The sequence below is a fragment of the Hypanus sabinus genome, chromosome 8 (genome assembly GCF_030144855.1).
Source record: "Hypanus sabinus isolate sHypSab1 chromosome 8, sHypSab1.hap1, whole genome shotgun sequence".
Taxonomy (NCBI): domain Eukaryota; kingdom Metazoa; phylum Chordata; class Chondrichthyes; order Myliobatiformes; family Dasyatidae; genus Hypanus; species Hypanus sabinus.
This window is the reverse complement of record NC_082713.1, coordinates 116993658-117007257: the sequence shown is the minus strand read 5'-3', so window position 1 is coordinate 117007257 and position 13600 is coordinate 116993658. Positions and strand designations below refer to the sequence as shown.

At 41.9% G+C, this 13600-nt stretch overlaps 1 protein-coding gene across 7 annotated transcripts in view; it reads left to right on the top strand.

Annotated features, from left to right (window-relative positions):
* caps2 (calcyphosine 2) overlaps nt 1-13600 on the top strand; it is a 63353-nt gene that overhangs the window by 29457 nt on the left and 20296 nt on the right. For all 7 annotated transcript variants that reach the window (XM_059977660.1, XM_059977661.1, XM_059977664.1 and 4 more), the window contains 4 exons: nt 5514-5636; nt 7508-7582; nt 8523-8618; nt 13167-13260. In XM_059977660.1, the coding sequence (XP_059833643.1) occupies nt 5514-5636; nt 7508-7582; nt 8523-8618; nt 13167-13260 (388 nt within the window). The remainder of the gene's footprint in view (nt 1-5513; nt 5637-7507; nt 7583-8522; nt 8619-13166; nt 13261-13600) is intronic.

Here is a 13600-nt window from a genome sequence, read left to right as displayed (position 1 = left end):
CTATAGATGATTCAAAGATCCTTTCCAGAAGCTCAGCAATCTCCTCCCTCGCCTCCCACAGTAGCCTGGGGTACATCTTATCCGGTCCCAGCGACTTATCCAACTTGATGCTTTCCAAAAGCTCCAGTAGATCCTCTTTCTTAATATCTACATGCTCAAGCTTTTCAGTCTGCTGTAAGACAGCACTACAATCACCAAGATCCTTTTCTATAGTGAATACTGAAGTAAAGTGCAAACACGAGGAAATCTGCAGATGCTGGAAATTCAAACAACACACACAAAATGCTGGTAGAACACAGCAGACCAGGCAGCATCTATAGAGAGAAGCACTGTCGACATTTCGGGCCGAGACCCTTCGTCAGGACTAACCGAAAGGAAAGATACTAAGAAATTTGAAAGTAGTTGGGGGAGGGGCAAATAAGAAATGATAGGAGAAGACTGGAGGGGGTGGGATGAAGCTAAGAGCTGGAAAGGTGATTGGCGAAAGTGATACAGAGCTGGAGAAGGGAAAGGATCATGGGACGGGAGGCCTCAGGAGAAAGAAAGTGGGGGGGGGGGAGAGCACCAGAGGGAGATGGAGAACAGGCAAACAACTAAATATGTCAGGGATGGGGTAAGAAGGGGAGGAGGGGCATTAACAGAAGTTGGAGAAGTCAATGTTCATGCCATCAGGTTGAAGGCTACCCAGCCGGTATATAAGGTGTTGTTCCTCCAACCTGAGTTTGGATTCATTTTGACAATAGAGGAGGCCATGGATAGACATATCAGAATGGGAATGGGACGTGGAATTAAAATGTGTGGCCACTGGGAGATCCTGCTTTTTCTGGTGGACCGAGCGTAGGTGTTCAGTGAAATGGTCTCCCAGTCTGCGTCGGGTCTCACCAATATATAAAAGGCCACACCAGGAGCACCGTACGCAGTATACCACACCAGCCGACTCACAGGTGAAGTGTCGCCTCACCTGGAAGGACTGTCTGAGGCCCTGAATGGTGGTGAGGGAGGAAGTGTAAGGGCAGGTGTAGTACTTGTTCCATTTACAAGGATAACTGCCAGGAGGGAGATCGGTGGGAAGGGATGGGGAGATGAGTGGACAAGGGAGTCGCGTAGGGAGCGATCCCTGCGGAAAGCAGAAAGGTGGGGGGGGGGAGGGAAAATGTGTTTGGTAGTGGGATCCCGTTGGAGGTTGCGGAAGTTACGGAGAATTATATGTTGGACCTGGAGGCTGGTGGGGTGGAAGCTAAGGACAAGGGGACAGTCCTTCCAGGTGAGGCGACACTTCACCTGTGAGTCGGCTGGTGCGGTATACTGCGTCCGGTGCTCCCGATGTGTCCTTTTATATATTGGTGAGACCCGACGCAGACTGGGAGACCGTTTCACTGAACACCTACGCTCGGTCCGCTAGAAAAAGCAGGATCTCCCAGTGGCCACACATTTTAATTCCACGTCCCATTCCCATTCTGATATGTCTATCCATGGCCTCCTCTATTGTCAAAATGAATCCAAACTCAGGTTGGAGGAACAACACCTTATATACCGGCTGGGTAGCCTTCAACCTGATGGCATGAACATTGACTTCTCCAACTTCTGTTAATGCCCCTCCTCCCCTTCTTACCCCATCCCTGACATATTTAGCTGTTTGCCTGTTCTCCATCTCCCTCTGGTGCTCTCCCCCCACCTTTCTTTCTCCTGAGGCCTCCCGTCCCATGATCCTTTCCCTTCTCCAGCTCTGTATCACTTTCACCAATCACCTTTCTAGCTCTTAGCTTCATTCCACCCCCTCCGGTCTTCTATCATTTCACATTTCCCCCTCCCCCCACTACTTTCAAATCTCTTAGTATCTTTCCTTTCGGTTAGTCCTGACGAAGGGTCTTGGCCCGAAACGTCGACAGCACTTCTCCCTGTAGATGCTGCCTGGCCTGCTGTGTTCCACCAGCATTTTGTGTGTGTTGTTGACTGAAGTAAAGTATTCATTAATTACTTATGCTATTTCCTCTGGTTCCATACACACTTTCCCACTGTCACACTTGATAGGACCTATTCTTTCACATCTTATCCTCTTGCTCTTCACATACTTGTAGAATGCCTTGGGGTTTTCCTTAATCCTGCCCGCCAAGGCCTTCTCATGACCCCTTCTGGCTCTCCTAATTTCTTCTTTAAGATCCTTCCTGTTAGCCTTATAATCTTCTAGATCTCTAACATTACCTAGCTTTCTGAATCTTTTGTAAGCTTTTCTTTACTTCTTGACTAGATTTATTACAGCCTTTGTACACCACGGTTCCTGTACCCTACCATAACTTCCCTGTCTCATCGGAACGTACCTATGCAGAACTCCTCACAAATATTCCCTGAACACTTGCCACATTTCTTCAGTACTTTTTCCTGAGAACATCTGTTCTCAATTTAAGCTTCCAAGTTCCTGCCTAATAGCCTCATAATTCCCCTTACTCAAATTAAATGCATTTCTAACTTGTCTGTTCCTAATTCTCTCCAATGCTATTGTAAAGGAGATAGAATTATGATCACTATCTCCAAAATGCTCTCCCACTGAGAGATCTGACACCTGACCAGGTTCATTTCCCAATACCAAATCAAGTACAGTCTTTCCTCTTGTAGGCTTATCTACATATTGTGTCAAGAAACCTTCCTGAACACACCTAACAAACTCCACCCCATCTAAACCCTTTACTCAAGGGGGATGCCAATCAATATTTGGGAAATTAAAATCTCCCATCATGACAACTCTGTTATTTTTACACCTTCCCAGGATCTGTTGCCCTATCTGCTCCTCAATATCCCTGTTAGTATTGGGCGGCCTATTAAAAACACCCAGTGAAGTTATTGACCCTTTCTGTTCCTAACCTCCACCCACAGAGACTGCATAGACATCCCTCCATGACGTGCACCTTTTCTGCAGCTGTGACTCTATTTCTGATCAACAATGCCACACCCCCACCTCTTTTTCCTCCGTCCCTGTCCTTTCTGAAACATATAAAACCCGGCACTTGAAGTGACCAATCCTGTCCCTGAGCCATCCAAGTCTCTGTAATGGCCACCACATCATATCTCCAAGTACTGATCCATGCTCTAAGCTCATTCGCTTTGTTCACAACACACCTTGCATTAAAATAGACACATCTCAAGCCTTAGGTCTGAGCACTTCCCTTCTCTTTCACCTGCCCATCCTCCCTCTCGCATTGTCTACAAACTTTCTCTATTTGTGAGCTAACCTCCTCATCCCAGTTTGGTTCCCACCTCCAACAGTTCTAGTTTAAACTCTCCCCAGTAACCTCAGCAAACCTCCCCGCCAGGATATTGGTCCCCCTGGGATTCAAGTGCAACCCATCCTTTTTGTACAGGTCACACCTGCCCCAAAAGAGGTCCCAATGATCCAGAAATCTGAATCTCTGCTCCCTGCTCCAATCCTTCAGCCACGCATTTATCCTCCACCTTACTCTACTCTTATACTCACTGTCACGTGGTACAGGCAGTAATTCCGAGATTACTACCTTCGCGGTCCTGCTTCTCATCTTCTTTCCTAACTTCCTGTAGTCTTTTCTTCAGGACCCCCTCCCTTTTCCTACCTATGTCATTGGTACCAATATGTACCACGACCTCTGGCTGTTCTCCCTCCCACTGCAGGATATCTTGGATGCGATTTGAAATATCCTGGAGTTCTTGAAAGTGTGTCCATAGATTTTGGGAAAATTCATTGTTCAGGTGTGTGAAGTTATATTCCCTGGATCAAGAGGCTGATGACTGAGGGGTAGTAACTGTTTCTGAATTGTTGGTGTGGGTCTTGAGGCTCCTGGACCTCTTTCCTGATAGCAGCAATGAGACGAGAGCATAGCCTGGATGGTGAGGGTACTTGGTGATGGACGCTGCTTTCCTGCAGCAACGTTGATGTGTGCTCGAACTGTCCTCTAGTATCCACCATCTTATTCCTTTAGAATCTTGCTCCTTCATGGAATCCCAACACTCTTTGCCTCATTAGTACAGAGGATTCAGTTAATTGGTTTAAATTGGGATCAGTACATTTTGGCCCAATTAAATGGCTGCCCTAATTAGCTAGTTTCATGGAAATAATTATAAAGATATAAAAAAAGGCAAGCTACCATTTAACTAACAAATCATATATTTAAATAAAATACAGAACAAATTAGATCTACCAATGCCGTTACAGTACTATAAAACTGTAGTTATTGACAGAAGAATTCATTCAGTGTATGCTGTTCTTTTGATCGACTGTAAATGAAAAAAATCAGCACAGGTTCCTAGTGCAGATAATGGACTGTCTTCAAACAACGCTTTTGATGATAGCGTCTTCCGAATCTTCACTTCCATTGTAGCATTCAAGATGATTGTCAATATCTTCAAGTTCTTCATAGTTTCTTACTTGTTGAAATAGTGAAATCGTTCATTTTCTGTTTCCGGCATCTCCAAGCCTGAATGCTTGAATCCACGGTGAACAAAACAGTTTGGAATTGTCTTACTGCTTATTTCTTGCCAATTATCAGTAACAAAAATCACTGCTTTTTGAACATAAATACATCCATTCGATGCTATTTAAAAGCAGTTCACTCTAAGTATGGTGTGATGTCTAACAGCCACACAAGAACTCGTAAATGACACTAATTAGAAACTGGCAATAGTCTCCTATCCCAATTAAGTGGCATAGTGTCTCAAATAAGTGAAGGGGATTCTGGCTATTTTCTCCATTAGTGTTTGTCCTTTAAGAGTTGTCCTAAATAAGTGGATGGCCCAATTAGCCAGAATCCACTGTGTTAAAGTTTGCACAAGATATAAAGGAGAACAAAAGTATGGTGTTTTTCTTGTAATTGTGTATGTGACAACTGGTTGGCATACTCAATGTACATATCACCAACTGCGAAAGTCAACAAAGGGACTGACTTGTCTCTCTGAGTTCATCAGTGGATTAATTATTACCTGCTAGAAGTTTATCAATAGATCTGCATAGGAGAGGAGCAGATTTCTTCTTTGACAATTTGGTTTGGTGAGAAAGTAGGAATTTGAAGTTGGTTTTATTTTGGGTGTCTTTCAATTAAGCCTTGCTAAAATTTAACAGCTTGGCTAACTGTGGCTAGTATTCACTGTGATGTGCTGTTGCAAATTTTCCCATGTCAAAATTTGCATGCTATTAATTGAATACCTTGACCTTAAAGATGAACTGGATATTTTAGTTTCAAACTGTTTTGGTTTTGCCTGATGAACCTCCCGTTCTTAACCTCTTTGATCTGTTGTATTGGTTGTTTCTCTGTCTCTTTTCACTACCTCTATGCTCTATCTCTTTCACAACTTCTCTCCCTGTCTCTCTTCATTCTCTCCATCTCCCTCTCCCTTCTCTCCGTCTCTCACTTCTCTCTGTCTCTATCCTCTTTCTGTCTCTCTCCTTCTCCCTCTGCCCCTTCTCCTCCCACCCTCTCTCTTCCTCACCCCTCCCCACACAACTTATCCTTTCACTCATTATACCCTATAATTATTCCCCTCTGTAACAGGGCAGTGATCAGTGATCCAGAACAAGACGGAAACAGCATTGATCTGACACATCAGCAAACTACACTCCCAGGCATTGGATCCACACCTCTAAGATTTAGAAACAGGAAACTCCATCAGACCAAGTATGCGCATGTTGAAATCTATTGAGACTGAATTATTTTCTTAATATAAAATTGACGATGATTGGTTGCAGGTCTGTGGGTAGCACTATTGATGTGGAATGGGAACACTGCTGGATCAACTACCACTCCCATTCCAAGTAGATCCAAGCTAACACTTTATTGTTCTACTGAGGGAGGGTCGCACTCCTGATTGAACTCTGTTAGTTGAGATATCAGGATCATGGATTAACTTCATTTGCCGAATATATTTACATGGATTAGGAATTTGCTCTGGTGTGTCAGGATATGACATGGAACAAAAAACAACAACATTCAACAGTTATAAAGAATAAAGAATTCTATAAAAATGAAGTAAGAGGTTAAAGTACAGATATTGAATAAAATGCACATAAATACATAAATACCAGCATGTATTTAACATGTAAACGGTGTTATAAAAATTGGTTTAGTGTTTACAGTGCAGTACAGTAATGGGATAATAGATGGGGGGTGGTAGGGCCTAATTAGAATGATTGATCAGATTAACTGCCTGGGAGAAGAAACTTTTAATATGGTGCACAATTTTTGTTTTAATAACCCTATTGTGCTTTTCAGAAGGGAAAAGTCAGTTTACATTAAACCAAGGTTGCATTTACCTAATAAAGTTGCACACAAATATCTAATCAGCCAATCATGTGGCAGCAATTCAATGCATAAAAGCAAGCAGACATGGTCAAGGTTGTTTCTGTTACAGTTCAGACCAAAAATCCAACTGGGGAAGAAATGTGATGTAAGTGACTTTGATCATGGAGTGATTGTTGGTGCCAGAAGGGCTGGTTTGAGTATCTCAGAAACTACTGATCTTCTGGGATTTTCACTCTCAACAATCACCTGTGTTTACAGAGAATGGTGTGTTAAAAAAAAAATTAAATAAAACATTAAGTTAGCGACAATTCTATGGGTGAAAATGACTTGTTAATGAGAGAGGTCAGAGGAGAATAGCCAGACTGGTTCAAGCTGATGGGAAGATGACAGTAACTCAGGTAACCACGTGTTACAGCAGTGGTGTGTAGAAGTACATCTCTGAAGGCACATGTTGAATGTTGAAGTGCATGAGCTACAGCAGTAGAAGACCATGAAAATACACTCAGTGGCCACTTTAGTAGGTACAGGAGGTACGTAATAAAGAGGCAGTTGTGTGTATATGTTTCAGATGTTGAAGTTTGTAGTTCAGAGTTCAATTCCGGCGGCCTCAGTAAGGAGTCTCTGTACATTCTCCCCATGGAATGCATGGGCTTTCTCTGAATGATCTGGGTTCCTCCCACAGTCTAAAGCCATACCAGATAGGTTAATTGGTCATTGTAAATTGTCCCATGATTAAACTAGGGTTAAATTGGGGTTGCTGGGGCAGTGTGGTTCAAAGGGCTAGAAGGGTCTACTTTACGCTGTACCTCTAAATCTAAAAAATACAGGCTGATTGACCTAACTAATTCATTCTAACTCTGGTGAATAAGATTCAATTTTATTTGCCATATATATTTACATGATTCATTGTGGTGTGTTGATAGGAATGCAATAAAAACAATATTCAACCATTATATAAAATTAAAGTTAGAAGTTAAAGTATGATTGGGAAATAAAATATGCATAATACATAAATACCAGCATGTATTTAAAATATAAACAGCATTATAAAATCTGCTTCCACCATTCAGTGCCCAGCCCTTTCCCCATATCCATTTTTCCCCTTCTGCATTTATTTTGCTTCCTCTGAAATGACTGTATGCCATATTCGTGAAAACAATTTCTTCATTCCAACCACTCTGTCGGTAAAATACTTGCACAAATTCCTTGTTGGATTTATCGGTGACCTCTTTTTATTGCCTTAATAGAGTGAAGACAAGTTCAACATTAACTGAAAATCTCCTCTCAAACAAGTTACGGTTTGATGGCCGGATTATTTCTAAGTTAGTTAAATTTTCACTCTTATTACTAAGTGTGATTTAATAAGTAATATGGGTAAAACTGCCTTTCGTTTAAATGTTGACCTATTTACATCCATTGTTAGATTCACAAAATGTACCATTTTCTGATGGAAATAAGTTAAGGAATTGGAATCAAGTTGGCAACTGTTGCGCATGCTATTTTGGAAAACTGGATATGCAAGCTACGGCATTCAAAAAACACAAGAAATTCTGCAGTTTCTGGAAATCCAGAGAAACACACACAAAATGACGGAGGAACTCAACAAACCTGGCAACATCTAGGGAATGCTTTGAGACTGGTGAAGGGCCTGGGCCCAAACTGTGGACTGTTTATTCATTTCCATAGATGCTGCCTGACCTACAATGTTCTTCCAGCATTTTCTGTGTGTTGCTAAGGCATTCAAAGCTATTCAGCTGGGGAGGCGAATGCCCATGATGGAGATGACTGAGTCTGCAGATTGTTCTGATCCCGTATATTGGCCCCTCCATATTAGATGGTGACACATCTAGTCAGAATGCTCTCTGCAGTACATTAATAGAAATTTGCAAGAGCCTTTGGTGACATACTAAATCTCCTCAAACTCCTAATGAAGTATAACTGCTAGTGTGCCTTCTTCATAATTGCATCAGAATGTTGGACCCACGATAGATCTTTAGAGATGTTGTCATTCAGGAATTTAAAACTGTTTACCCTTTCTACCTACGACCCCTTGATGAGGACTATAATTAAAGACTGGTACTTCAGAATTAATTTCTCCAATATTTGATGCAAGCATAGATGCCCACAGCTTGAGAATGGACAAATAATTATGCCTGAAGTTCAAGAGCTGTAGTCAGTCCTACTACCTAAACTCTGCTCCAGTGGTACTCTATACTGATATAACTAGCCTGGCTAATTTGTGTGCAATTTTGTCTTAACCAGAAATGGACGGGATGCATGTAGAGAGCTAATTGGCTTCTTCTTTGCATTTGACAAGTCTCTCACGGTATATGAATATCGCCAGTTTGGGAAGAATAGGTAAGTCCTCCTGAGCAATGCACCAGTACTACAGGTGTTGGATACAGTGAGTGTTAAGATACTGCCCAGGAAAGGATAGTTTATACACAGTGTGCAGTCATCCCACGCAAGCAAGATCTTTGAAGAGCATAGCTCCTCTTTGTACAGCAGAGAACTGGAGGATGCAAAGCACATACACCAACTAGGAGACAATTACTTTACTAAATTCAAAGTATCATTGGTTGTTAGTTTGTAGTTTCTATTGACTATTAATACCTGTACTGCTGTTGTGTGATTGGTAGTTGATCATGGATGTAAGGAATTCAAACATGCACAAGATTACCAGTTGGTCAATATCCATTTCTGCTAGTCAATTTCTGTATAAAAATGGCACTACTATACTTCTGTTCAGACTTCAGAGCAGTTTGGTGACCATGGTGCTTTCCATAAATGTGTAATTTATTTGTAGTAACATTATGTTATGTATTGTGTGTGTGAATTGTGTGTACTGTGTTATGCACCTTGGTTCAGAGGAATGTTGTTTCATTTGGCAGTAACATGTCTATGGTTGAATGACAATAAACTGAAATTGAACTTGAACTTCTACGCAAGTGAATAAAGTGTGCTTAAAGAGTGAATGTGAGTTTTCAGAGTCTGGTGTATCGGCAACGATAAGTGCACACATTGGAGAGCACCTGATCTGCCCACATCAGTTTTCCAGCCCTACCAGCCACCCCTCACCCTCCCCCCACATCACCACCACCCAGCCCTATCCTCAATAACCTCTAGATTGTTCAGTTGCACGTCAATAACAAATACCTAAGAGTGAACTTTTCTGATCAAAAGCTTTACTGTGACTTAGAGTAGGTATATTCTCAGAATTCTGAATTACATAAGATAATTGTTCTTTAAGGCAACTTTCTCATGCGTAGGTAAGCTCAGAGTTTTATAACAAGTGAAGTCCTTTGAAACATGATTATCCTCTAGGGGTTGAGCATAGCAAACTACTACAAACAGTAATTAATAACTCATTCATCAGATAGGTTATTATAGCACTGGTGGCTAAAGGTTAATAGTTGGCTAAATACTTATGACCTTCCAGGTCTGCTTAAGTGTGCAGGAAGGGATTCAAAGAACATAAAACATAGAACAGTACAGCACAGGAGCAAGGCCTTTGGCCCACAATGTTCTGCCAAACCAATTAAATTAGTAATCAAATAACTAAACTAATCCCTTCTGCTTACACGTTCTTATCCTTACATTTCCCCCAAATTCATGTGCCAATCTAAACGTCTGATAAAATTCCCTAATGTATCTGCTGCTAGCATCACCTCTGGCAGCACGTTCCAGGTACCTACCTCTTTCTGTGCGTAAAAAAAACAACTTGCCCCTCACATCTTCTTTGAACTTACTATCTCTCACCTTAAATGGTTGCCCTCTGATATAAGATATTTCAGCCCTGTTTAAAAAGCTACTGTCTACTCCATCAATGCCTCTCATAATCTTATAAACCTCTATCAGATCTCCCCTCTGCCTCCACCACTCCTGAAAAAGCAACTCATGTCTGCCCAACCTCTTGTTATAGCACATGGTCTCTAATCCGGGCAGCATACTGGTAAACCTCTTATGTACCCTCTCCAAAGCCTCGACATCCTTCTTATTATGGGGAGACCAGATCTGTGTGCAGTACTCCAGATGAGGCCTGACCAGAGTTATATAAACCTGCAACATGACTCATTGAATTCCACATTTCATATAATAAAGGCAAATGTGCCATCTGTCTTCTTAACCACCCTATCAACCTGTGTAGGCACTTTCTGCGAGTTAAGAACCTGGACCCCAAGATCCCTCTGCTCATCGACACTGATAATGGTTTTATAGTTTAATGTTTTACCTGAAAGTTGGCTCCTCCACAATGGAATGAAGTCTCAACCTGAAATTTCTTCTGAAGACTGTACATGGGGACTTGAATAAACATCTGCCTCAGAGTGCAGTATACTAAAACAGAGCCATGGTTGATTTAGCACAAAAGCATGTATTCGGGGCCAATCCACACCTCTGGTCAATAGAAGAAAAATCTGGGCATCTCAGGACTTCTCAGGGTGAGTCATTTCTGCTAATGACCTGTCAGAAGATGGTGAGTCATTGAGTTACACTCATTAGCCCAACTCCACCATACCAATCAAGTTCTCCACCTAAGTTGCCTGCATTTGACCCATATCCCTCTAAACTCTTTCAATCCATGTACTGTAGCTCTCCAAATGACATTTTAACATTCTAATCATATCTCCCTTTACCACTTCCACTGGCAGCTCATTTCATCTACCTAACACACTCTGTGTGGAAAAATTTGACTCCGGTCCCTTTAAATCTTTCCCCTCTCCCTGAAATCTATGCCTCCTCATTTTAATTCCCTCACGCTGTGAAAAAGACTGTGTCCATTCATCTTACTTACGCCCCTCATGATATGTTATTAACCTCTGTAAGGTCGCATCTCAGAGTTCTATGTAGAGAAAAAAAAACAGCTATCCAGTCTCTCCTCATAGCAGGCCCAGACGACTCATGTTAATATCCTTCTGAATCTTTTCCACACCTTTTCCAGCTTAATTGGATCTGCAGAGGATTTTTCTGAAGGTGGGGGAGTCTAGGACCAGAGGGCACAGTCTTACAAAAGAAGGATGTCAGTTAGATTAGAGTTGAGGAGGAATTAATTTATTTAACCAGTGTTTGATAAATCTATGGAATTTATTGCTATGGACAGTTATACAGATCAAGTCATTGGGTGTATTTAAAGCAGGGTTTTGATAAGTATGTAATTAGTAAGGGCATCAAAGGTTACAGGGAAAAAGGAGAATGGGTTTGAGAGGAAAAATAAATCAGCCATGATCAAAAGGCAGAGCAAAGTTGATAGGCTGAATGGCCAAATTCTGCTCCAATGTCTTAGGGTCTTAAGGACATCCTTACTGTTCTCAGGTAATCTTGAACTGCACACAGTGTTCCAAGTGCAGACTCACCAATGCCGTGTACAGTTGTAAAATGACATCCCAACTCTTGTAGTCGTTAGCCTGACCAATGAAGGCAACATACTAAATGCCTTCTTCAGCAATCTGTCCATCCATGTTAATGTAAGTGTAATGCCCTGGTTAAGACTTTTACTGCTAATGCTGTAGGGTATTTATTTTCGTAGCTTTCCGGAGAAGCAGTGTGTCCTGCGATTTCAGTTAAAGAGAAGGGGTTGTGACGTTCACTTGGGAATGTAGTGTCAGCCAGTCAGGATGGTGGAATAGGAGAAGGTTCTCGACAAAGCTGGGCGGAGAGGATTTGTGACGGTCACTGGTGGGGTTTGTGGTCTTTTGGCGGGAGATGTAGAGAGAAGATCTGGAGAGATGGCCATTGGATTTGACCCAATGGGAAAGTGCAATTTGAAGGAGCCCAAGATGGTAAATTCTACCGATGATCGGTAATGAGAAGTCAGTGCCACGAGTAAGGGACACACCGAGGTTTTGGAAGATATGAACTCCAACATCTGCACATTGAGACTGGTTTAATTATAATGGACACTTTTATTTTTTTCTCTTAATAACTGGTTAAGGTGAAATTAGTAAACACTGGCTTTATGACTGTTGGTGGTGTACAGTCTGTTACTACTTGCCGACGGAAAATTACACATGGGCAGCATTCACTCAATTCAGAGTACCATTAGTCAAAACATACCAGCTTTCTGGTTTGGTGGGACCCAAGTTATACCTACCCTAGACGTACATTGTTTGAGAAAAGTGGCTCCCTCACTGCTGAGTCTAGTGGCTGTTAGCAGAGCCGGCTAACAAACCAAGTTTCTATAAAGTCTGCTGATGGGGCCTTATAAGTAACTTAATGTGTTCAAGTTGAAGAAGCCCATGGGCATTTACACAAAGGGTGGCATGGTAGTAGCTGTTAGTGTAATGCAATTACAGCAACAGTAGCCTGGGTACAAACCCTGCTGCTGTCTGCAAGGAGCTTGTGCATTCTCCCTGTGAATGGGTATCCTCTGGGTTCGCTGGTTTCCTCCCACATTCCAAAGATGTATGGGTTAGTAGGTTAATTAGTAATGGGTGTAACTGGGCAGTGCAGGCTCATCGGGCTGGGAGGGCTTGTTACCATGCTGTACCTGTAAGTAAAAATAAATAAAATAAAACCCTGTATAATTTGAAGCCAAACAGGAACTCTGATGTGCCATTTATTTTAACTTTCTCTTCTACTACCTTGTGTGTCTCCCCTACTCTCCTAGCCACCCTACCCGTCAGTTATGTTTCCTTTGCATTGATTGTAGTTTCCCAAAAGTGAGTTAGATTGGTATATAACCAGTCATACTGTTGGTGGTATTTCCACTGAGAAGGTTTGTTTGGGGGGGGGAGGAGGCGGTGGAATCTGCCTGGCACCTCTGGACACATAAGGTAGGTTGCAGTCAAATATCTCAGACAAGGAAGCGTCTGAAAGCCAGGCCCAGAAATTCCCTGCATATTTGTCTTCTCCTGTGATAACTGTGGTCCTTTGAAGTTTTGACTGTAAACTTTTGGTCTTTTTTTTCAGGACTAACGCACTTCCATTTATTCAAAGGGGCATTTACTGCCATTGTTACGGTAGGCGGAAGAAAAGGCAATATGATGTTGACGATTTCTATGTGGTAGGTAGTAAGCAGTCAACCATTCAGTCCATAAAATGTGCGTTAATGATTTCTCTATTTTGGTAATTTCCTCACCTCCCGTTGTTTACACACTTTATCCTTTAATGTTTCTTTTTACCAAGTAACTTATTCCATTGTTGTTTGCTGTTGGTTGCTATTGATATGTGTTCTGAGGTGCAAAGAAAAGCTTTTGTTCGGTGTGCCTTGAAGACAGATTATTCCTTACACAAATTTATCGAGATAGTATAAAGAACACAGAATATTGTGTTTCAGTTACATTGAAACTGCACTGCATGTAGACAATGTGTGTTCCATGTATACACTGATGACTTGGTCACTG